General features: G+C 44.6%; 1 protein-coding gene across 1 annotated transcript; it reads left to right on the forward strand.

Annotated features, from left to right (window-relative positions):
* The first annotated feature begins 2412 nt into the window (after positions 1-2412).
* LOC101160655 (carbohydrate sulfotransferase 11) lies at positions 2413-20318 on the forward strand. Its single transcript, XM_004070267.4, has 4 exons — positions 2413-3089; positions 12302-12378; positions 14533-14694; positions 18092-20318. Exons 1-4 carry the CDS (start codon positions 2996-2998, stop codon positions 18773-18775), a joined length of 1017 nt encoding a protein of 338 aa, XP_004070315.1. The 5' UTR covers positions 2413-2995; the 3' UTR covers positions 18776-20318.
* The last annotated feature ends 1580 nt before the right edge of the window (positions 20319-21898 follow it).

The following is a 21898-nucleotide window of genomic DNA, read 5'->3' on the forward strand; positions in this document are numbered from 1 at the left end:
GACACAGGATTTCACTTGGACTATCAGACAACTGAGTCCCAACACATTTCCCAAACTTTGAAATTTGCTGGAAACGTATGTTTCCAGAAAATGAAAATGGATAAGTTGCACAAAAACGATGCTCTGATTTTCAAAATAAATATGAGCAGACTTACTCCTGTTTTAAAGTGTGTTGCCCTAACCCTGACTTAAAAAAAATTCAGCAAACCTTTCGAGGAAACGTTGTGGAAGATATTTTAAAACTTTGTCATTTTTCTGTATGAAATCGGGGAAGAAAAAAAAACATCAGGAATTGACATTTTTTATTTATGTTTTGTTAATATTCATTCATTTTGAATAATATATCATTTGATGGCTATTGGAACCTTTTGTGACCACTAAGAGTGGGAACCATTTGAGTTTCTCCAATGACAGCAATATACAAGCAGCACAGCCTGAGAGAGGGCGGCTGAAATTTAAGGTATGGCAAGCCACAAGAGGCAAAATTCAGCACAAAAAAAAAAAGTCCTTTAAAAAAAGACTGTCAATGAACATCCAGTATCTAATGCAACTTTTTTTGAGCGAAAGTGCAGCATTCTTTCAATTTCAAAGTCATATTTATATAAGGCTGCCGTGTCAAACTCCAGGGCCAAAATTCAAAGCATGCCAAAGGTCAAGGGATGAACAAGATAAACTTTTGTTTAACACACTAAAACTACACTTTTTAAAAATGTGTTGTTTTAGACTATTCATTTTTAAGGAAACCGAGATTTGACTTTTTCATATAGTTAGATAGATCTTTATTTCTCATTCTCATGCATACAAATAAAGCTCTCTGCACTATTGCGCTTCTGTTGTTAGGAGTTAAGTCAGTCCCCCTGTCTTTCTCAAAGCACAGATGTTAAAATGGCAGCAACCCAAGAAAACACTAATGCACATGGCGTGAAAAGCGCCCTCTACCCCCATAACTTCTGCTAATTGCCTCTGTGTAGCCTTCAGTTTAAACTGATGAAGCAGGGGGAAAAAACGGTAAGATTAATCTGCTGGACTTACAGCCGCAGCAGAATGTTTAATAAAAAATGCTGATTTGGAGACAGCGGTGTCATTAAACACTGATGCTACGATGCTAAAGGCTTTGATACTATCATGCTATGTAAACCGGCTGCTCCATGTGCCCCTGTAGGTACCATAACCATTCGGCCTGCAACAACCGTTCGGGTCCTTAGACCAGTGCTGACATCACATTATGTGATTGGTTGTCCGTTGGTCTGATGACGTGTCAGATAGTGATTGGTCTGGACAAATTACTACACAAACATAAAAGAAGATATTATGCGGTCCGTTGTAAACAAGCAGAGCTTGTGCGTTTGCAGCCGAACGGACTGCGGTCCGAACCCTTCTCCGGACCGCACACTCTAACAAAGCACCTTCCCTGCCTGCGAACACGAAGCTACGAGACTCCAGCTGCTCTGATCTGAGACACAGTTCGCTTGTGTGGAGCAGTAGGTTCAGTCTAACGGCCACAGATCTTTTTACAAAGTGGGTTGTGGCAAAATCTCTCTACAAACACTACAAAGACCAATGTCGGACACAACTTATGAGGGAAAAAAACTTAAAATTGAAATATGTAGAGCCCGAGCAGATCTCCACGCTACGTAGTTTGTCCAAGTGGTGATACCATAGTGTGACGTCATCCTCAGTTGACAGGACCCCGAACGGTTATTGCAGGCCGAATGGTTATGGTACCTACACCGCCTTCATGTAATCACGGACCGGTTTAAAGTCGGACTATATTTTCGTGGAGTGGACTTTAAAACATGGTGGATAATTGCAACAAAATAACATTTTTAAAATTTTTTATTTATTAATATAATAAGAGGCACTTTAGACGTTTTTATCTACCAGCCAACTTGTTTGGTAGATCAAAAGAACAGATTTTGTCACTGGGGTGTTGACTTCATCAAACCACACATAGCAAAATCTGTTTCAAGGCCGTTGCTACCAAAAATGCTCTGCCGAGTGTGTTCTAGTATTTCTCTTTATGAGATGCTCAAGCTAGCAGTAGCTTACAAAACATTTTTTCAAGACATATTTTCAGTAGTTTCACACTTTTGATGCCTTCAGCGTGACTCCATCCCAAAGAGGCCCAGACTTCCTTCAGCTACTCTAACTATATGTAAGTGTACATGTGTATACATATAAATGTATATAATGTATATGGGTGTGTTTAGAAGTACTCCATATTTGTTTTATTAAATATAAATACTGAAGATTAAAAAATTGTAAGCTTGTGTTTTGTCCTTTTTTTTCTTCTCTTTTTTCTCCTTTTTAATGATTCTAAAATCGTTACACGATCCGAACCCTGAATTTTGGGGTGAATTTTGCCCCCCCACTGTGTAGGCCAACATTTGTTTAGGAAATCACAATATTAACTAGTTTATTCTCGTTAAAAATGTCTCTGCCCCTACATTGGTCTCACAATAATATCGAGGCACAAATGTAAATATAAATCAAATATATGTCATATAAACGTGTGTGGAAAATTTCGGCTACAATGGCTTGCCATACTCGGTGACGTCACAGCAGCGTCCGTCCTTGTTCGGAAAGAAAAAGTTTGTTTAGCTTCAGCAAACTTCACTCCGTCGGTGCGGGAAACGATGAGAGGAGATCGGACGGAGCTGGTGGTGGCTGCCTTTTCGGTTCGCCTCTGAAATCGGTTTTTATTTTATTAAATTAATGTCAATTTTAGGTTCCTGTCTTGACTATTTTAGAGGAGCACCGCTGTTTAAAAGAAAAAAAAGGAGCCTGAGCGACCGGTTGTTGTGGACGGAATCACCGCCGCCGCCTAGCCGTTGGTCCCCTTAGTCAGCAGCGCTGGACGTTTTTCCGGTAAATTCTTATTCCTGCGTCGTCATCCTCCTCACCATGTTGGTCGTATGTCCGAAGTCCTCGCGGCCTCCCCGCGCATGAGCGGCGGCGCGGGAGCCGTCGGGGCTCGGAGCCGGCGGGCTTCAGGATGAGGATGCCCAGAGGAGGACGCCTGCTGCTGGCCACGAGCGCGGGCTCGCTCTTCGTCCTCGTGCTGTACTTTCAGAGCATCACCAAACCAGGTAAGGATGTGGTCCAGGGACGATATTATTTTTACGACACTTCTCTGGCGGTTTTCCTCGCCTTTGGGTTAATACGAAAAGCTTAATACAGTTGGAGGATTTTCAAAGTAAAAGCCTTTTGAGAGGGAGCCGTTTGAAGGAGCCACAGAGCAGCACCTGTGTAACACGTGATGAAAGGTGAATGAGATGATGCATGAATAAGCCCACTGTGAAGAGAGGAATGTTTTCACAGCACCCCCTGCATTCCTATGCGCCCCCCTCCATCCCTGCCTGGACACCAGAAGCCCCCATCCACACGATGTTCAGAGTACTGAGGGGGAAAATGGGCAAAATAAGGTGAAAAAGACCCCAGAGGTTATTACATTTAACGCTTGTGGTTTAAAATAACAGATCCAGATAGCCCGGACGGAGACGGGGGGGGGGGGGGGGGGGGGGGGGGGGTCTTCTAGTTTCTACTCATCTGTCAGCATGTGGGTTGGTCCACAGTGAATCCTCTTTAATTCCCGTCATTATTTGGAGTATTTACAAGGCAGCAGCAGCAGAAGTGTGCGGCGGCCAAACGGCCTAAATTGTTCCCAGAGCGCCCTTCATTTTCAGAAAAGCCATAAACCACCTTTTATAGTCGGTACAAGCTGACACACGAACCACATGTTGCTGAACATACAAGCCCCCCCCCCCCCCCCCAACCACACACACACAGAAACTGCCTGATCTGTTGGGGCTTGTCGGCTTTAGAGGCGCAGCAGTAGCAATGAAAGCCACATGTGAAGCCGGCTGGAGCCACATTAGACGGGACTAATTCCCAGGATGTCAGCAAAGCTCAGCCCCTCTGAAATTATTCTCTTCCCCCAAAGTGGATTTAAACAGCAGCAACAGTCGGATGGGTGTGTTTGTGATCACAGCCGTTCCCTCCTTCAACCTCCCAGTCGTCTTTCGGTTTATTCAGGGGTGAGACGCAGCAGAAGAAGGTAGCTGTTATAGCCCTTCTGCTTTTTGCTTTTAAAGTTCTCTCCAGGTTTTTCTTCCTGCATTATCTCGTAATCCCGATGACCTGACATCCCAGGCTCCGTCCGAATTCCCTCCCCAACCCAGAACTACTAAAAAACGACACAGTGCGGCTCTTTGTAGTGCCCTAAATTTTATAAGCAATTGGGACACCATGCTCACATCTTTCTTTATTTTATTTATTTATGTATTTTTAACAAATATGACGTCATAGAATTCACAAAGTTGAGTGTTTTGTGACGATTATTTATCAGTCCATTTTCCCCTGAAGATAAAAACGTTGATGGTTTATTAAAAAAAAACAATTTAAATTTTTTCTTTCGCTAAAAAATGTTCTGACGGGATGCATTGTGGTCTATATTCGCGGATCTAGTGAGCATCGATGGACACTGGTTTTTTGCGGAGACTTTTGGGAAATTTCCATTTTGGATTTTGGAATTCAGACAGCAATACAAAAAGGGCAAAGGAATTCGGACACAACCCCAGATTCTCTTTTTTTGGGGGGGGGTCATAATTTCCAGTGTCACCCTCAGCGATGTGAGGCTTTTATTTGTTAGCCGTCTACACTTTAAATGACTTTTTAAACTTATTAGCTGATACCCAGTTTAAAAAAAAGAGAAATAAATAACATTTCAAACTGTTTCCAGTGGTCTTTTCATCCCAATTGTGCATTTTTAGCCAAAATCCTAAAACCTGTTGTTTTCTAGGACATAGTTTCTGCAGAGCAGCAGGGCTTTATTAGAAATCGACCTCTAAATTGTTGGCGGGACTGTTGACATGGAGCAATCCCACCCCCTCTTTCCCTTTCACGTTAGTGGGAGGTCTCTGTTTTCCACGCACTCCCACTAGCTGACAGCCCCTCCCACCTCCGACCTAACATTACCGGTGCAACGAAAATGGCGAGCAAAAGTGGAGATTTCCAGCCGAACAGTTCTTATCCAGATTCCAGCTCAGACCAGGAAAACAAAGACGTTCATGGATCTGAAGGGGTTTTAAAAACTGGAGTGGGTCTTAAATACTAGTTATGAATACTGATAGGGTTTGGGGTTGGGAGGGGCTGGTGCTCAGAGAGCCGGTTTTTAGAGGAATACTATAAATGCGAAAACGGAGCAAAATATCGCTTTGGGATTGTTTATAGTGAGGAAGGAACATTAGAAAACACTTAAAAGCTCAGAGTAGATTTTGCGTGGCATGGTGAATACTTGTATAGCGCTTTTCTACCTTCCTCGAAGTCCCAAAGCACTTTACAGGCACAGACCCGTCCACACCCACTGGTGGCCGCTCCGCTGCCGAACTCAGGCGCCAACCTTCCACCAGAGGCACGGTGGGGTTCAGTGTCTTGCCCAAGGACAGTTTGACGTGGAAATCGAACCCGCAATAGTCCGATCGGACCTCGACCGCCCTACCACTGCACCACGGCCGCCCATGGTCCTTCTAATTTATCATTATCGCAATATCAAGCTGTGCAATACGCACATCACAGAAGGCGGTGAAAATTGCTGTTAAATGGAAATAAAAATGCGCTAAAACAAGCTTGAAGTACCCATCATGCATTTGACCAATTGGATGGGCTCCTTAACATAATTGACCAATCAGAAGGAACCCTTTTATGTAGACAAGGGTCATTTGGAGTTTCATTTAAATGATGTTGACTCTTATTTTAATTAAACTGTTGCAGTGAAATAGAAATGACGTATTAAGTAGTTTTGCTATTTGTTCATGTACCACAGGTTATGTCGTCATGGTGATATTGATTCTAATATTGCAAGTTTTCCTCACATCGTGCAGCCCTAATGATACATCCAGGTCCAAAAACGTCACAAAATAAAGACAATTCTGAAAAAATATAAGTATTGCCAAAAAAAGAAATCCGGGTTTGAATGGAATGTCTTCATTGAGTGAATATAGTAAATGAAGAATCTGCCCACAATTTTAGATTCTTAAACTTTTTTCAAATGTCTGGTCTACTTTCCATCCCGTTCGTGGTCTGGAAGATGCGTTGGGTAACGGTGGAGACAAATGACTCGTGGTTGACCATCAGAAATGTCCAGCAGAACCGTTTCCACACGGTCAGAGACGTCCTGGGAACATTTGTTCAGACTGAGACTGAAGACCTTTTTCTGTCACAGCAACAAACGGGTCCAGAAAATCTGATTGTATGAGAGGAGAGGAATTTCTGTTTTTTTTGCCAGGCTGCTAAAAGCAGCAGCGAGTTGGAAGTGCCCGATAATGAGAAAGTGCTGAAGAAACCAAATTATGGACTTGAGTCAGAGAGGAGCGGGTTCCTGTGAGGTAAAGAACAGCAGGGATGTCTCATGGACCCATCAGACAGGTTCATCACAGCAAACCGAGCCCTTATGTTCCCAGGAAACCTTTTTCTACCGTATCAAAGTGACTCATCTTCTCTACTCTGAGGTCTAAAGATATGTGCACGCTCCGTCTGACTGAAGGTGCAGCAGACGAAAGCTGAGTTTCTGTGAATTAGTCACAACCTCCCCTACGACTTCCCAAACATGACACAAATAGAATCTCTTTCGGTCCATTCATTGTTGAACTAATGGGGACCAAATGGTAGTTTCATTTTCTGGTTTAAGTGTGGCTGCTTTGTTCCGTTGCGCTGATGAAACTTCAGCGGTGGAACCGCCACATTTGACAAACTGCTTCCTGATGGCTGGCTTTTAGAGTAGTGGGAAGTAAATCTGCCTAGTGTTAGGTCTGTTGTAAATCTGATAAAACCTGGTTGTGTGTGTGTTCTTCCAAACTGTCGCTAAACACAGGACCACTTTCTGGTGAGACTGTAGGAAGTCCGTCTCTTAGATTGGCCTCGTTTTGTACAATATCTTTGAGGCGCATATTAGCGCATTGCTTTCTAAAACAAGTCCAATTCTGGACAGGAAGTGGGGAGCGTGTTATTGTTGTGCGTCCATTGTGTTGCTTCCTGGAGCAACACCCTGGGGAGCAGCACTCTGTAAGTGAGAACAGTGTGGTAGATAACATGAAAGGAGTTGTAATATTAGCAGAATAATTCTTCCATGATGGCTTTTAATAAATCGTGCACATTGTTCAGCTGTTGGACTGATGTACACAGCGGGTCTTCATGGACGATTGTGGCGTTTGGGTCAGGTGATGGTTGTGGTGACCGGGTCTCCACAGGAGTTCACCTGAGACCCCAAGTGGAAAAACATTATCAGAACAACATGAAACGGGGCAAGAAATGTGAGAGATGTCGGTGAGAGTTCTCACTTATCTAGACGCCGTCTTGAAGTTGAGTCGTGGCATCTAGACCTAAAATTTTCTTTGTTTTCACGTTTTTTTCCATTTGTCCAAGGGGCGTCATCTGAGTGGTAACAGGTTCAAGCCCCACATACTCCTGATGGATACCAGGGATGCAACACTTTTAGGTTAAAATGTAACCATTTGTTCCACCATTGAACCAGATGGTGAGGAAAGTAAATCGCTGGATCCCTACAGTTTACCAGGAGAGGCGTGTCAAACACGTGCATAGGAGGCATTTATTTTTTTATTACGAAACGTTACGCCAGGCTTAGTAGAAGCTGACTGAAAGGTTTTCTTCATTGTTGCTTTTTAGCAAATTAAAAAAAAAAAACCTTTCAGAGTTTTTAGTTTTCTGGGAATCCAAAGCAAAGCGTGACCCAAACATTGAGCTTTGAACTGAATTGTGGGAAAAGTGAATCGTTGCATCCCTAGTGGGCACCTACATTCTTTCCATTGAATAGCGTCCTTCAGGTTGAGAAAAGTACGAGTGTTTTGCTCGGTTACGATCACGGTCAAAATCTGAACCCCAACGTTTCGGGCGAGTCTCTGCGAAAAGCTTTGAACTCTGAAGTTTTTCCGACTTCCTTTCCCTGCTGTCGTCTGGGTTTGCTGAGGAGCTTCCCATCTTGACTGTCAAAGAGTTCCTATAGATGCGCCGTGCTGCGACATTTCACTAGATCAGACATGTGTTCCATCTAAAGATGACAAGACTTTGTTGATCCCAACCTGTGAAAGTTTCAGCAGCGGCTTTAGTTTGTACAACAAACGGTTGGAATTTACTAAATCTACAATACAAAGTACTGAAAAATACACTACTACATCATCAACAATAGTAATGCAGCTTATGTTTTATGTCGCCGTGGCAGTGAAGGGGCCTTAGCTGCTTGGAAAAGGCGCTCCGCCGTCTGTCCAATAATGGATGGCGAGCGTGATCAGGATGCGTTCAATGTCGTCCTGTTCATCACTGCTTCAAATGAGTAAACGGGTCATGGAGTCAGAAATGGACCAAACATGGAGGAAACCAAAAAAGGAAGTATTGGTTATTGCAACATAAGAAAACTGATCACGCTCTGGTCGTGTGACGATGATGTGACCGGTAAGGAAAGTGACTCGCTGTCCGTTCCAAAGGCTTTGGCATCAACAGAACACGCCGCCGCCGCCATGACTTGGTTTCTTAAAGCTGGATGGTTGTTACAATTGGAAGATTTATTTGTTTATAATTTAATACATTATTTGCTTTATCATACAACCCTGTTTTCTAACAAAGCCAAGTCGTACTTTTGTGACAGAGACCAACAGCTGTTGATGTTTGTTTAAATCTTCACTCAGTATTTAGTTTTAATTAGATTAATAGTTGTTTCTAATTTAGCAGTTATTTCAATGGTCTATATTATCCTCATCATTTACTGCCCAGTGCCTTTAAACCAAATGAATTAACTTCAAATGCAGAGTCAAAACACACCTGTAGATGACCTTTTCCCGCTCTTTTTGTCAGTGTGGGCATGTATTTGGACAGAGATGAGCTCTGGGTTTTCTGCCATCGTCCCTTCAGCAGCGCCCCCTTCATCCGAATGAAGCTCGGCCTGAGAGAGAGAATCAGCACATCGACATTTCTTGCCAACGGCTGATGGGTCGGCACAGATCGGCTGGTTTGCTCTCAGCAGCCGTCTTCAGACACAAGGCGGTGGCGCTGAGGTCGCCGGGCTGCGACCCCGGGGCAGGCCCGCCCGCAGAACTCTTCTTTTGCTCGTGTTTGGCTCGATTGCAGGATGTCCAACAAGACGCTCTGCCAGCAGGAACCCCAGCTTTGCCTGCTGGGTCGGGGTCGCTGCCGTAATCCCACATGTGCCGATCCAATCTGACTTTAATTTAGAACGGAGGAAAGCGCCATTGTTTTCCTTTTTTAATGATTGTTCCGTCTGCACAAACAAAGAAGAGGACTTAAACACATTCATGTCAGCATTTCAGCTTTCATGCACGTCTGCAAAAGAGCTTTTAAAAAAAGGCTGTTTTGGAACAAAAGAACGCTGTGATGCCCCACAGCCCCAAACGCCACACGCTACACCTGCAGTCCATCTGTTTGGTTGGTTGGGCTCCAGTAAAAGTCCATCAAACCGATGAATGTTGTCGTCCCTTTTAGCAAAGAAGCATCTTTTCTGTTGGTTTAGAGAAAACCTTCCTGAGCTGCAAACAGGTTCCTTCAGGTTCCTGCTTCAACTTTTGCAGCTCCAAACTTTTTCCTGGAAATGAACAATTTTAAAAAATACAAGCTTGAAATTGCAAATCCCCTTCTGTTCCTTTTTTTCTGAATGCAGCTGCAAACTACAAGCTGGACAGCTTTCTGTCTTAAAGCATGAAGATGGTGGCCAAACCAAAGTCGCAGACAAAACTGCGATATTTAGATTTTTCAGAAATGTGGCCTCTTTCAGAGACACGGTTGGCCTCTTGTTGGACCTACAGCAGATACAGCGACGTTGAAAATGTGGATCAACCTTCAGGATCTTCAGAACCTTCCAGCTGCAGATGTTCCCGTCTGTGTCCAACCCAACAGCAGGTTCAGGCTTCTCTGTTTATTACAGCTCTTATTAGTCTCTAGTCTGCAGTGGACTGGAAAATTCTTCTTTTTGATTCAAAATAATCCAGTTTATGTTGGGATTAAGACACTTTAAATCTGGAATCCTTTGCGGTTTATCAGAAAAACAAACCCCTTAAAACAATGTTGGGGTTGGTAGATCTCACTCTTTAAATCCAACCAAGCCAGTCGGATCCGGTGCGTCTCTGTTTTTTTTATGATCACTCTTCTGAATATTCATCTGAACTCTGGGGTTTCTGTGAAAACCCGCTCAGGACTCCACACTGGTTTTTTTGAACTGCTGGATTTGCATGTTTTAAGATCAACAGATTTCTGCCGTCCTCTCTTCCTGCCTGAATTTCTTTTCTTATTTTCTTTTTCCGTCACTTTCAGTTCTGCAGAGTCTTTAATCAGCACAGATCTGGGATTGTTCGTTTAGACGTGAAGAAGACCTGGACGTCTCCTAAGCAGAGCGGATATTTACCTTCCATCCTCATCACGATTAGAGTCGGTTTCAAGAAGAAAGGAAACTCATTTAGCTCAGAGATTGGCCTGATACACAGAGGAAGACATTTTTCATCTTTGCTAGATGAATCAGTCTTTCTCTCGACATGACGTGACCGACCCTTCCTCGTTGGTCTGAAGCCGACCTGAGCTTCTGCTCAGACCAGCGGAGCCGCTTCGGCTCTTCTTGGTGTCTGTGATGTCACTTCCTGCCTCTCAGAGGAAGTGTCGATTTGGGGTTTAGTCACGAAACACATCGTTGTGGTTTCCGCTCTTCAGAACCCGCTCGTTTTCTTCCGTTTCTGCTTTTCCGCTCACGTGGAAATCATGTGAAGAAAAAACGTGGCGTCTTCATCTTCAATCTGCAACTTTCTGCAGCCTAACCCAAAACATCTTGAAAGGTTGTTTTTTTTTCTTTCTAATCAGTGACGGGGCATTTTGCTGCTCAGAGGCAGAATATTTCTGATGTTTTACAGAGAAAGTAAAGGTTTGGAAATGGTTATTTACCAGGACCAGCAAAGGGAGCCACCCATCACCCCTAATGATCTGGAAAGTCAACCCTGAGGCTCCAGAAAACCCCAAACGCTTTAACTTTCATCTGATCGTGGTCATGAGGGACGCTGTTTGATGGCGAGCTGCAGTCCTCATGTGGGTGGAGCCATCTTTAACCTGCTTGCATTTATGGAAAGGCTGAGCATCGGGATGGGGGCTGATGCGGGAAGACGAGGACGGTCGGGACTCGTTCTGCCTGTTTGCTTCATTTTTGCTGAGTCACTGTTACTGAAGTTCTGCTATTTTCTGATTCAGGCTTCCTCAAAACAGAAAAAAAGGAAGCAGAAATGATTTAAAGCTGGGTTTTTATCTAGAAAACGGTCGTCTGTCTTTACTACAGCTGAGGTTTGTCTGGACTAGGCCTGCAAAAGAAATCCAGAATTTAGCGTTATCGCCATATCAATCTGTGCAGCATTCATGTTGCAATAGTCGACGAAAATTGCAATAAATGTTAATCATAAATGTGCTAAAGCAATCTTATGGCAGCTTGAAGTATTAAATGAATCCATTTATGCATTTGACCAATCGGATGGAGTCTTTCCATTCGCTTATTTATTGATCCATTTTGGAGCCTTTGATGTTAGATGGAGACGAGCCTCATTTACAGTAGAATTTAAGGGACGTTGACTCTGATTTAAATGAAACTGTTGCAGTGAAATGCAAATGAGGCTTTTAGTTTTTCATGTGTTACAACCCATATCGTCATGGCAACATTGATCACCAATATCGCAAATCTCGGGTTTTCCTCATATGGGCCGTCCTAATCTGGACACAAAGATTAAAGGTGGACAGAAGCTGTACAGGTGCATTCTGGGAGTCCAGACCCGCTTCCAGACGGCAATCTCTTTTTTTTTTCTTCCCTGTTTTTGTCCGTGTCGTTGTTTGGAGTTTTTTTCTGTCAGACAATAAAGACGTGGAGATGCAAAGAACCCCCCCCCCCCCCCCCCCCCCCCCGGCATTGTTTGAACACACATGGAAAAGAAATTATTGAGAAAACACAAACAAACAGACAGAAATATCTCTACAGCTGAAAGCTGCAGTATTAATAGCTGCAGACTATTTAGATGTTTGAGACAGAAATCCTGGACTCATCTGTAATCTGGAACTTTAAACCCAGTTGTCATCGATGAGGCTTCTTCTATTTTTGTGTTTTCCATCTTTGCTTTGCATGTTGTGGTCACATTTGCAATCCCATAATATGAGGTGCTGTGAATGTGTCTTTGAGCTGAGGAAAACGTGAAGCCAGAGCAGAAAGGACACCTTCTACAGCGTCCAACAGCATCGGCTGCTTGTCTGTTTGCAGAACTTTCCCTGGGGAGTGAGGAAGTTCCCGGGAAAAGCAGGAGAAGTCCGCTGCAGACGCTCTACAACGGCGAGCAGGTGAGGAGGAAGAGCGAGCGGGAGGAACTCCTCCTCATCATCAGGATGGACAAGAAATCGCCTCGATATTCTGCTATAAAAAGCTCCCAAAAAAAAAAAAAAAAATTCATTTGTTGGTCGCCTTACAGCAGATGACTCTCAAAGATAAACATAATACCAAGAATACAAAAAATGAAAATGCAAAATAAAAGAGAAAAGTTAAAATACAATCTATGGCTACGTTCACACTGCAGGGCTTAATGCTCAATTCGGATTTTTTTCAAAAAATCCGAATTGTTTGCTAGACCGTTCACATTTCCAAGTAAATCCGAACTTTTGTGATCTCCAGTGTGACCGTGACACGACCCAAACGAGACCCGCATGCGCAGAAGCCAGAAGAATACTCAACGGTGAACGACGTCACTTGTTGTTTGAGGAGCAAACGTTAACATGGATGTCAACAACAGTGTTGTCAAAAGCGGAGCTCTTTTTGTAATATTAAATTTATTTTCATGAAGGAGCAGCACAATTACAATCTTCTCATTTTAAGAAGGCATTGGAGTCGGGATCGTCTGTACCCACTGTAGTGGAATAGGAATGTGTATGTGTTGGGCCCGCGCGCCCGCGTGTGTGTGCAAGCGGGTGCCGCGATAGAGAATGGGGGGGGGGGGGGCAGTGTGTGCGCGCATTCATGTTGTGTGTTACGGAGGACGGTAATAAAAGAAGGTTTCCCCCCAAATAAATGCTATGGACTCTTTATTAACCCGTTCTGGAGAATCTAAGGATTAGAACAGAACAGAACAGGGAGGAGGAGGAGGATCGCCTCGGGTCCCCCGCACTTCTGAGCACGGTGGGAAAGGAGAAAGAAAAAAAAAGTTATCGCGGGAAAGGTTCAACACCACGCTCTGCCATTTAGCTGGAATTTTTTTCAAAAACCGTCCAGTTGCGATAAGAGCCCTGGAGTTTGGCCTGAATAGAGCGATCAGCCCAAATATTAATCCAATCAGTGACCTCCCTTCCCTTCCACTGACTGATCTCAGCAGCATCGTCCACCATGGTTAATGTTTATGTTCTCGTTCCCGCCTACTTCAACGCAAAATGATGACGTTTGTTGCGTGTCGATGACGTACAGTTCGGAATCAAGTCGCCTGGCCGGTCAGACGGCGGTCGCAATTGAAAAGAACGGCTTCAATTCGGAATCAGGACGGCAAACCCACGGGGCCTGGGTCGCAATTGAAAAGATCGGATCTGTGTCATTCAGACTGTCATGAAAAGATCGGAATTGGGCCGCTTAGGGGCAAAAAATTCGGAATTGGGTCGTTTCAGCCTGCAGTGTGAACGTAGCCTATGTTAGTAATTACAATCAATGGATGAGAGTTTGAGTATTTCAGATGAAATTGGGGAGGGACTCCGTACTGCTGAGTTTGGGAGGGGGCGTGGCGTTCTGGCGTGGCGTTCTGTCCGTCTGCGGACCGACCGCCTGCAGAAAGGCATTCAGCTCCTCCTGGTGTTTAGGCTGACGGCTGTACGCCTTCAGGAAAAAAGACCAGTTTTATGAAGAAATAGAGAAAAATATCAAATAAATATAAACACAGAAATAAACCAAAACAACAAACATTGAGCCTTAAGTCGAGGAAATAAACTTCCTTCCTGTCTTGAGATCAATCCTGAGGAAAATGTAGAATTTTAAAATTTTTATGAGACTATAGTCTGCAGTCAGTCATCAGAATTTGAAAACTGCAATTGAAGAAAAAGAAAAAACCTTGTCTAAACCTTCAAAGAAAAACCCTCTTTTTAAATTCTGTTAGTCAAATGAAACGATTAAAACTCAAACTTGTATTCTTTCCTTTAGTTTGTCTCTGTATGTAAAAACACACTGAAGCTAAACTTAGAAATGTAGATGCAAATGGTTCCAGATCCGTCCTTTAAATTATATCAAAGCTGACGTTTCTGAGTCATCAGAGATGGTTTTGATTGGCAGATGAAGGGTTACTGCCTTAAGGTTTATGCCAGAGATGATTGGATGTCAGGATTCTGAAATGTTTATGCGGATCCATAATTCTCCTGTTGGACGGATCGGGAACGACGCGTGGAACACACCTGCAGCTGCACCTGCAGCTCCAGCGGGCTCTGCTGCCTTTCTGACGGTTTGCTCTTCTGCGTCCTGACGAGCAGCTGGAGCTGTCGGAGGAGCAGCGCTCGCTCCAGGACCGCAGGGAGCTGCTGGAGGAGGCGTGTCTGAGCCACACCAAGAAACGCCGCGTCCTCTCGCCCAAGGACCTGAAGCACCTCATCGTGGACGACAAACACGGCCTCATCTACTGCTACGTGCCAAAGGTGGGTCTCCCTGGTGGGTGGGGGGGTGTGGCCTAATGTCCTAAAAGAACGGAAGGTGTCGAGGATTAGAACCACAATAAAACACAATAAAATAAAATAAAACATGATTTTTCTAAGTGATTATAGAAATATTTATGGTTTAGCAGATAAATCTGTCTTTTGATGTCATATAAATGTGATGATATGTTTAAGAATTCATATGGAATTTAAATTTTCACTACTGAACTCTGATATTTCGGAATATTGATGCTTTTATGGAGCAGCTTTCAAATATGAATGAAAAATGTGAATGCTTGCTGGTGTCCAGCAGAAACCTGCAATCAGCTGCTTCTGTCCTCGCCTCGCCTCACCTCCATCCTCCTGTAGCCATCTTTGGCTCCTCCCCGTCACGCTGGCACATTTGCTTCAGTTGAGACGCTTCTCTTTTCTGGTTCCTCTCTGACTGTAGCAGAAAACCGTCAGTCAGTACGCCGTGCCTCAAGGAAATCCCATTTTAGCGCAGGAAGTTGGTTTCTAGTTTTTAATTTTTATTTTTCCCAGCGAGTTGCTGAAAGGAAAGTTGATGTCTGGTTGTTAGGATCGCTGAGCTAATCGGGGGAAAGCAAAACCCAACTCGCTCCACAGAAAGTGTTTTTTAGAATCAAAGCATCGAATAAAATGACGGAAATTTAAATAAAACCGGAAATTAGGAAAACTGTGTCAAAAAACGTTAAGCTATCAAAAAAAAAGAAACCCTGGAGAAAAAAAAGATTTCCTCCAGGGTTAAAGGCTCTCGTCTGAAAACTTCCCTTCAACCTCCAGTCTGTTTGGAGGATCTACAACTTCTAGAACTTTTCCAATGGGACGGTCCAGACCAGACCATTTTCTGAGCACATCCCTGTTATCAGCAGAACCCTCCTGATCCAGGTAACCCATGAGGGGGAGGGGCAGAATCTCTGAGAAACCATTGAGGGTTGACCCACCATTTAGGTCTGTTAGGAAACCATTTTATAAAAAGTTGGTGTCAGTGGTTCTGGCCCAAAAGAATCCAAACACATTTTCTGAGGAGCCTCCAGGCAGAAACTGCTGTGTGTGACGGTGGAGAGAGAAGAAACCAGAGGCTTTGTGATGTAGAACCAGAGCCTGTAGATCAGGCCTCCAGCAGCAGCTGGACCCAAAAGGATCTGAGAAGTTAGGTGGAGATGTTCTGACTTTTCTTTGGGGGCTTTTAGTCTTTTATGCATCTAGAAATGTATTTTTAAAAATCCTCAGCATTTGTGTTTTCTATCAGGCCTCCAATGTTTTTGTGACTGAATCAGCAGAGACATGGAAACGCTTTTTCCTGTGATTTGGTGAAGGAAACCTGATCAAGAACGCTGAAGAACATCTGAGCCCCCCCCCCCTGGTTACGGCAGGAACACATGCAAAGAAAAAGGAGGGAGGAAATGACCTCAGTGAATGTGTCTTTAGGACGTTTTGATCACATTTCAGCCTCCAAACCGGAAAGGCTCCTGCATTTCACCTCTGATTCTCATCGGATCCTAAAGACAGACTGATGTGGGAATTCCCTCCTGGGGAGTTTGCCAGCCGAACCGGATCAGCAGCAGCTCTCCTTTTGGATCAGAAATGCTGAACTTGTGTTCCAGCCTCTAATAAACCACCGCCTTTGAATTTTTCTGCTGCTGTTTGCTATAAAAGTGGATCTTAATGAGGATCAGTTTGTGCCAGAAACAAAGATGTTCTTCAGCTCTTATGGCTCCTCGGATAAACAGAAAGCAGGTTTTAGTGATCGACTGATGGGCAGCATGTACCCCACGCACGCACACACACGCACGCACGCACCCACACACACACACACACTTTGTTCACATGTATGCAGTCGCAGAATTTCAACACATCTGGCCGATTTTCAGGACTGTTGAGCAACTTGAGCTCCAGAGGAAGACGCTGGTCAAACTGCAGACTTTCTGAGCAGAGATACAGAAGTTCACTGAGATGTTGTCTCGTCTGATGATGAGCTGGAAGGACAACGCTGCAGAAGACTCATCTGACGCGGAGAACAGGCAGGCTTCCTGGAAACTCCACCTAATCGATGATCAAACCCCGAATACTGAGAAGCATAGAGCTCCGCCTCCTACAGATCTGCACTGATTCAGAGATGAGCAGAAAGAAGATTCATTTGAACAACGACCCGATTCATTCTGACCTGAAATAGATCCAGTCATCTTTAGCCAAAAGTTCAACCAGAAATACCTGCTACTGATGCCAGATTCTAGGATTTCTTCAATCAAGTGTAAATGAATTGTGGGTACAAGGAGACAAGAATGAATGTTAAATCCATTGGGTTCCTGAAGCTCAGCCCACTGTTGTTTTTCCACATCAGAACATTCTAGTACACTGGATGGTCACATGACTATTGGATCCATTTTTGCTACATCACGTTACATTACAGTAAACCCTTGTTTTTCGTGGGGGTTACGTTCCAAAAAGAACCCGTGATAGGCAAAAATGCCGTTTTCACTTTATGGTTGACTTTGATCATTTCTTTCTTTTTTTTGCCAATTCTTACCCTTTAAGTTTCATTTTCATTCAGCAATACAGCATCAACTCTGCATTTTCTTCTGGAAGTGCAGCTCCTTCTAGTTCTTAATATATTTCATTTTGAAACTATTTTATAAAAGTATAGGTCGATTCGATTACCAGCCTGCCTCAGACGGATTAATCTGGTTTAATCGTAGGAATAGAAATGGATTCATGGATGAATCGTAACACCCATGCACTTCCACGTAGAGCAGGATCGAGTGACGGCACAACACAGATTATTTACAGTCCTGAAAGACCCACTCAGAGGAAGAAGATGGTGTTTTGGGTGTTTTTCTAATGATGGAGGAGATTTATGAAGAAAATTAAGCTCAAAATCGCATTTCTGACTATTTCTTTATTCAAATTTCTGTGATGAAAAGATTACTGTTTGATCATATCTGTGATGTAGAAAATATGCTGGGCGGGGCCACAAGCTCCCTGCTCCGCTCCATTCTGATGAATCCACTTCCAGACAAACGGATCCATCAACGTCTTTGTTTTCCTGGTCTGAGCTGGAATCTGGATCAGAACTGGACGGATGGACAGCTCCAACAATGCTGCCATTTTTGTTTGACCGCTGACGTTAAGCTGGGGGGGTTAAGCTAGAGGGAGAGTGTGTAAAGTTGAACTGCTGCAGAAGTTATGTCCTAGAACGTAACAGTTTTTAGATTTTTGGCTATAAATGCATCATCATAATCAAAAGATCACTGGGAACAAATTAAAAATGGATTCAAGGATGATCAGAGTTTTCAGGATTTAGAAAACATTTAAGAATGAATGTTCTTTTTTCTTTGTGGACTTTGACTCACGGCTTTTTCGGCTTCTTCATCTGCAGGTGGCCTGCACCAATTGGAAGCGTGTGCTCATGGTCCTGGGAAGCGGCGGCCGCTACACCGACCCGCTCGCCATCCCCGCCAACGAAGCCCACGTTGCAGGAAAGCTGCGGTCCCTGTCCGACCTCTCCCCCGCGGAGATCAACCAGCGCCTGCGCAGCTACCTCAAGTTCATCTTCGTGCGGGAGCCCTTCGAGCGTCTGGTGTCGGCCTACAGGAACAAGTTCACCCGCAGCTACAACACCGCCTTCCACAAACGCTACGGAACCAAGATCGTGCGGCGGCACCGCCAGAACCCCAGCCCTGAAGCTCTGGAGCAAGGGAACGACGTGTCCTTCCGCGAGTTCGTCCAGTACCTGGTGGACCCGCGGACGCAGCGGGACGAGCCCTTCAACGAGCACTGGGAGCGCGTGCACTCCCTGTGCCACCCCTGCCTGATCCACTACGACGTGGTGGGCAAGTACGAGACCCTGGAGACGGACGCCCAGGCCGTGCTCCGGCTGGCCGGCGTGGAGGGGACCGTTCGGTTCCCGACGTCCGGAAAGAGCACCCGGACGGACGGCAACATGGCCGCCCGCTTCTTCAAGCACATCACCCCTCTGTACCAGAGGAAACTCTTCAACCTGTATCGCATGGACTTCCTGCTGTTCAACTACTCCACACCCGAGTATCTCAGGACTCGATGACCGGCAGACGTAGGACACGGTGTGACCTGACGGGTCCGGCAGACGGAGGACACGGTGTGACCTGATGGGTCCCGCAGAACCCAGCTGGGGAAGGCGCTGTGCTCCATGAGGAACTCTCCTTTCAAACCGACGCCTTCTGTGTTTATGAGCAAACCTGGCTTTGGTTGGAGCTGCTGAGCCGCCGCCGCCGCCTTCAGCTCTCCTGCTGTGCTCCGAGTGCAGACGCTCTCCCTCTCCCGAATAATGAGCCATAAATGAAAGTCAGACTTTCAGAGGAGCGGGTTCTCTTCTTGCTGTTGGATGTGAAAGTCCACAGCGCCGCCGCCGTACAGGAAGGCCTCTATTTATGTCCGTCCTATTTATTCCTGGGTTTGAGATTAAGTGCAAATCATTCCTATCAGAGATTTTTGTCTCCCTGAAGGGGCTGCGACGGTCGCTCCCCGCCGCCTGCTGCCATCCCTCATCCGTCGGCGCGTTTGGCTGAACAAACAGCCGCATAGCTGTGGTCGCGGCCTGTTCCAGCCCAGCGCCGCCCCGCTCAGAGCTGCCCTTGTTGGTGGGAGCGGCGGCGCACGAGGGGTTAAAGCAGCTGCACTGCGGCCCCTTGTTCTGCAGACCTGCAGGAATTCATGCAGCTTATTATAGGAACAGAGTTTCTTAATGGCATCTTGTGTCTGAAGGGAAAAATCCCTCAGTTCTGCCTTTTCCAGGTGGAGTTTTACCGTTTAGGAAAAAAACCTTCTTGCTGCTTTTGTTTCAATGAACGCCGTTGGCTTAAATGTTCAAACTGCTGCATTAAACGCATCCAGTTCAGTCTATTTGGCTCCAGCAAAACACATTTCTGCTGAAACGTTTTCCAGACGAACCCATTTCTACAAAAGAGGAGCATTCTGCCTTTAAGTATTGGATGAGGGTGGGGGGGGCAGGAGGGATGAGGGACTCCCATCCCCTAAATCTGACAGCGGCAGAAACAGACACTTTCTTAATTAATGTAGTTTATAATAAAATACAATGTCATTTAAAAAAACCTAAAGATATTCAATTCTGTAAATGTATTCATTCAAATTATTCTTAAATTGTAAACAGACAAAAAAATGCAAAAATGAAAAGATTAAATTATAATCCAGTTCCATAGTATTTCAATTGGAACAAGTCTGTTTTAATAATCCGGAAGTGACCAACAGGTTCAATGGAAGCATTTTCCCGGTCGTTGGCTGTTCTCAATTTAAGGAAAGATTTATGCTGAACGTAGTAAAAACGTCGATAAGATGGAAACCTTTGACCAAAAAAGCAGAAAAAGACCCAAACCGGAGCGTTTAGTCCTCTAAATGTGAGTTTTCAGAGCAGCCAATGGTCTGGTGGCGTCCAGGCCTGGCGCCCTGCATCCTTGTCCCCCCGTCTGATTGGTGGAACACACCTGCTTTGGTTAACAGGTGGGTCTGCGGAAGGATCACTAAAGCCAGATCTAGTTTGATTCCTCTGGGCTTCCGTAGGAACCATTATTGACACAAAAATGAAATAGAAGAACAGCAGAAAAACATGATTAGGCCTCATTAATGTTGTTTCTTTTTTGTCTAGTTTTGTTTTTTCATCATAGCTGCAATAAACAAGCAGGATGGCAGCAGTCTGCAGGGGGGGCTGGGTGGGGCGTTTTCAGATCTGATGTGGTGTTTCAGCTTCTTTGCTGCACCGATGCTCTCTGGGTCGCTTCATTGAAGATCTTTGTCTTTATTCTGTTAAAGGAATCAGTCAGACCTGCAGTTCCACTGAAGCAGCCAAAGTCCAGAAAAACCTCACAGATTCAGTTTCTCTCTTCTGGATTTTCACTGTAAATCCCAAAGAATTCACTTTTGTTGCTGTAAAGATTTTTCTTTCAGTTTTTTTGTCTTAAAATATTTTTTTTTCTTTTCCACGCAGTTCTTCAATGAGTCAACAAAAACCCAAATGATCTTTTACTTCCTGTCTTATTATTCTCTAAAACGGTGCAATAACTGCATGCTTTCCTGGGTTTCCTTTGGGTTTCTCTGCCGATGGTTGATCAGATGTTCTGTTTCTGTCTGAGAGCATTAAAGAGTTGAGCTCAGCTTTGTGGGGGGGGGGGGCTGCTTCTAACTGTGAATGTGATGAACTGAAGTCCACTTGCTGTCTTATTTACTGACTGGTTTCCTTGAAGTTCCAATAAAGCTGAAGCCCAGCAGCAGCAGCAGCCTCCTCTTCATCTTCCTCCTCCTCCGGTGGATTTTCTGCATTTCTGAACTTTTCAGCAAAACTGTCAGACTGAAATGTGTGGAAAATCCACCAAATGAACCCCTTTAGAGTTTGACTTTGTGGTAGTTTTCCTTTTAGTTAAGATCAATCTGAAAAGAGTAATCAGAGAATAATCTTAAAATTCCACTTTTTTTTAAGACCTTTCGAGGGTTAAAAATTAATAAACAGTTCAGTTTGTTGTTTTTAAAATCGTGTGAGACGAACGTGGAAGCAGACGGAGTCACGGGGAAGACAACCGAGCTCCACCGCATCAGTTTGGGCGCACGATGGAGGGCGGAGCAAACTATCTGGACCTGAACCAGCAACCCTCCACCGGCCGCCAAGGAACTGTCCGGCTGCCTCCAACCAGTTTGACGCGGCTTTACAGCAAAAAGACCCAAACAGTCATTTCTATCCAAATGACCGTTTTTGAGCAACTTTAGTTCAAACAAGTGGTTCAAATCTCACCACAAATATCCTCATTTCTGAATCAAAAAAAGTTTGATCTCATTTCTAATCTATGAAATGACATCAGCACTTTAACATTGGGAGTTGGGTCATCTAGACCCACTAGACAGTGCTCTGAACCTTTTTTCTTCAATGATTTGTGATCTTCACTGGTGTCCATGGATTACATGAAATCTTTCCACCTTTATCATAGTAGGGAGAACACGTCAATGGAAGGGTAAGGGTCATTTTGACCCCACAAGATAGCACAAGGGTTAAGCTGCACATGACTGCATCTCTGGTCAATATGAGTTAGTGCTCTGCAGTGTGTGTGTGTGTGTGTGGGGGGGGGGGGGGGGGGGGGCGCAGAACTTTGCACAAAAGGCAGACGTAGAGAGAGAACGGCGCCGCTGACTGTAAGGAAAAACC

This window comes from Oryzias latipes, chromosome 7 (assembly GCF_002234675.1).
Source record: "Oryzias latipes chromosome 7, ASM223467v1".
Taxonomy (NCBI): Eukaryota; Metazoa; Chordata; class Actinopteri; order Beloniformes; family Adrianichthyidae; genus Oryzias; species Oryzias latipes.

Bases quoted from the DNA above. Each gene is read 5' to 3' on its own strand.
- LOC101160655 (XM_004070267.4), top strand. From the start codon at position 2,996: ATGAGGATGCCCAGAGGAGGACGCCTGCTGCTGGCCACGAGCGCGGGC. The intron at 3,090-12,301 runs GTAAGGATGTGG...GTCTGTTTGCAG, and splicing joins TCAGAGCATCACCAAACCAG to AACTTTCCCTGGGGAGTGAG. The intron at 14,695-18,091 runs GTGGGTCTCCCT...CTTCATCTGCAG, and splicing joins TCTACTGCTACGTGCCAAAG to GTGGCCTGCACCAATTGGAA.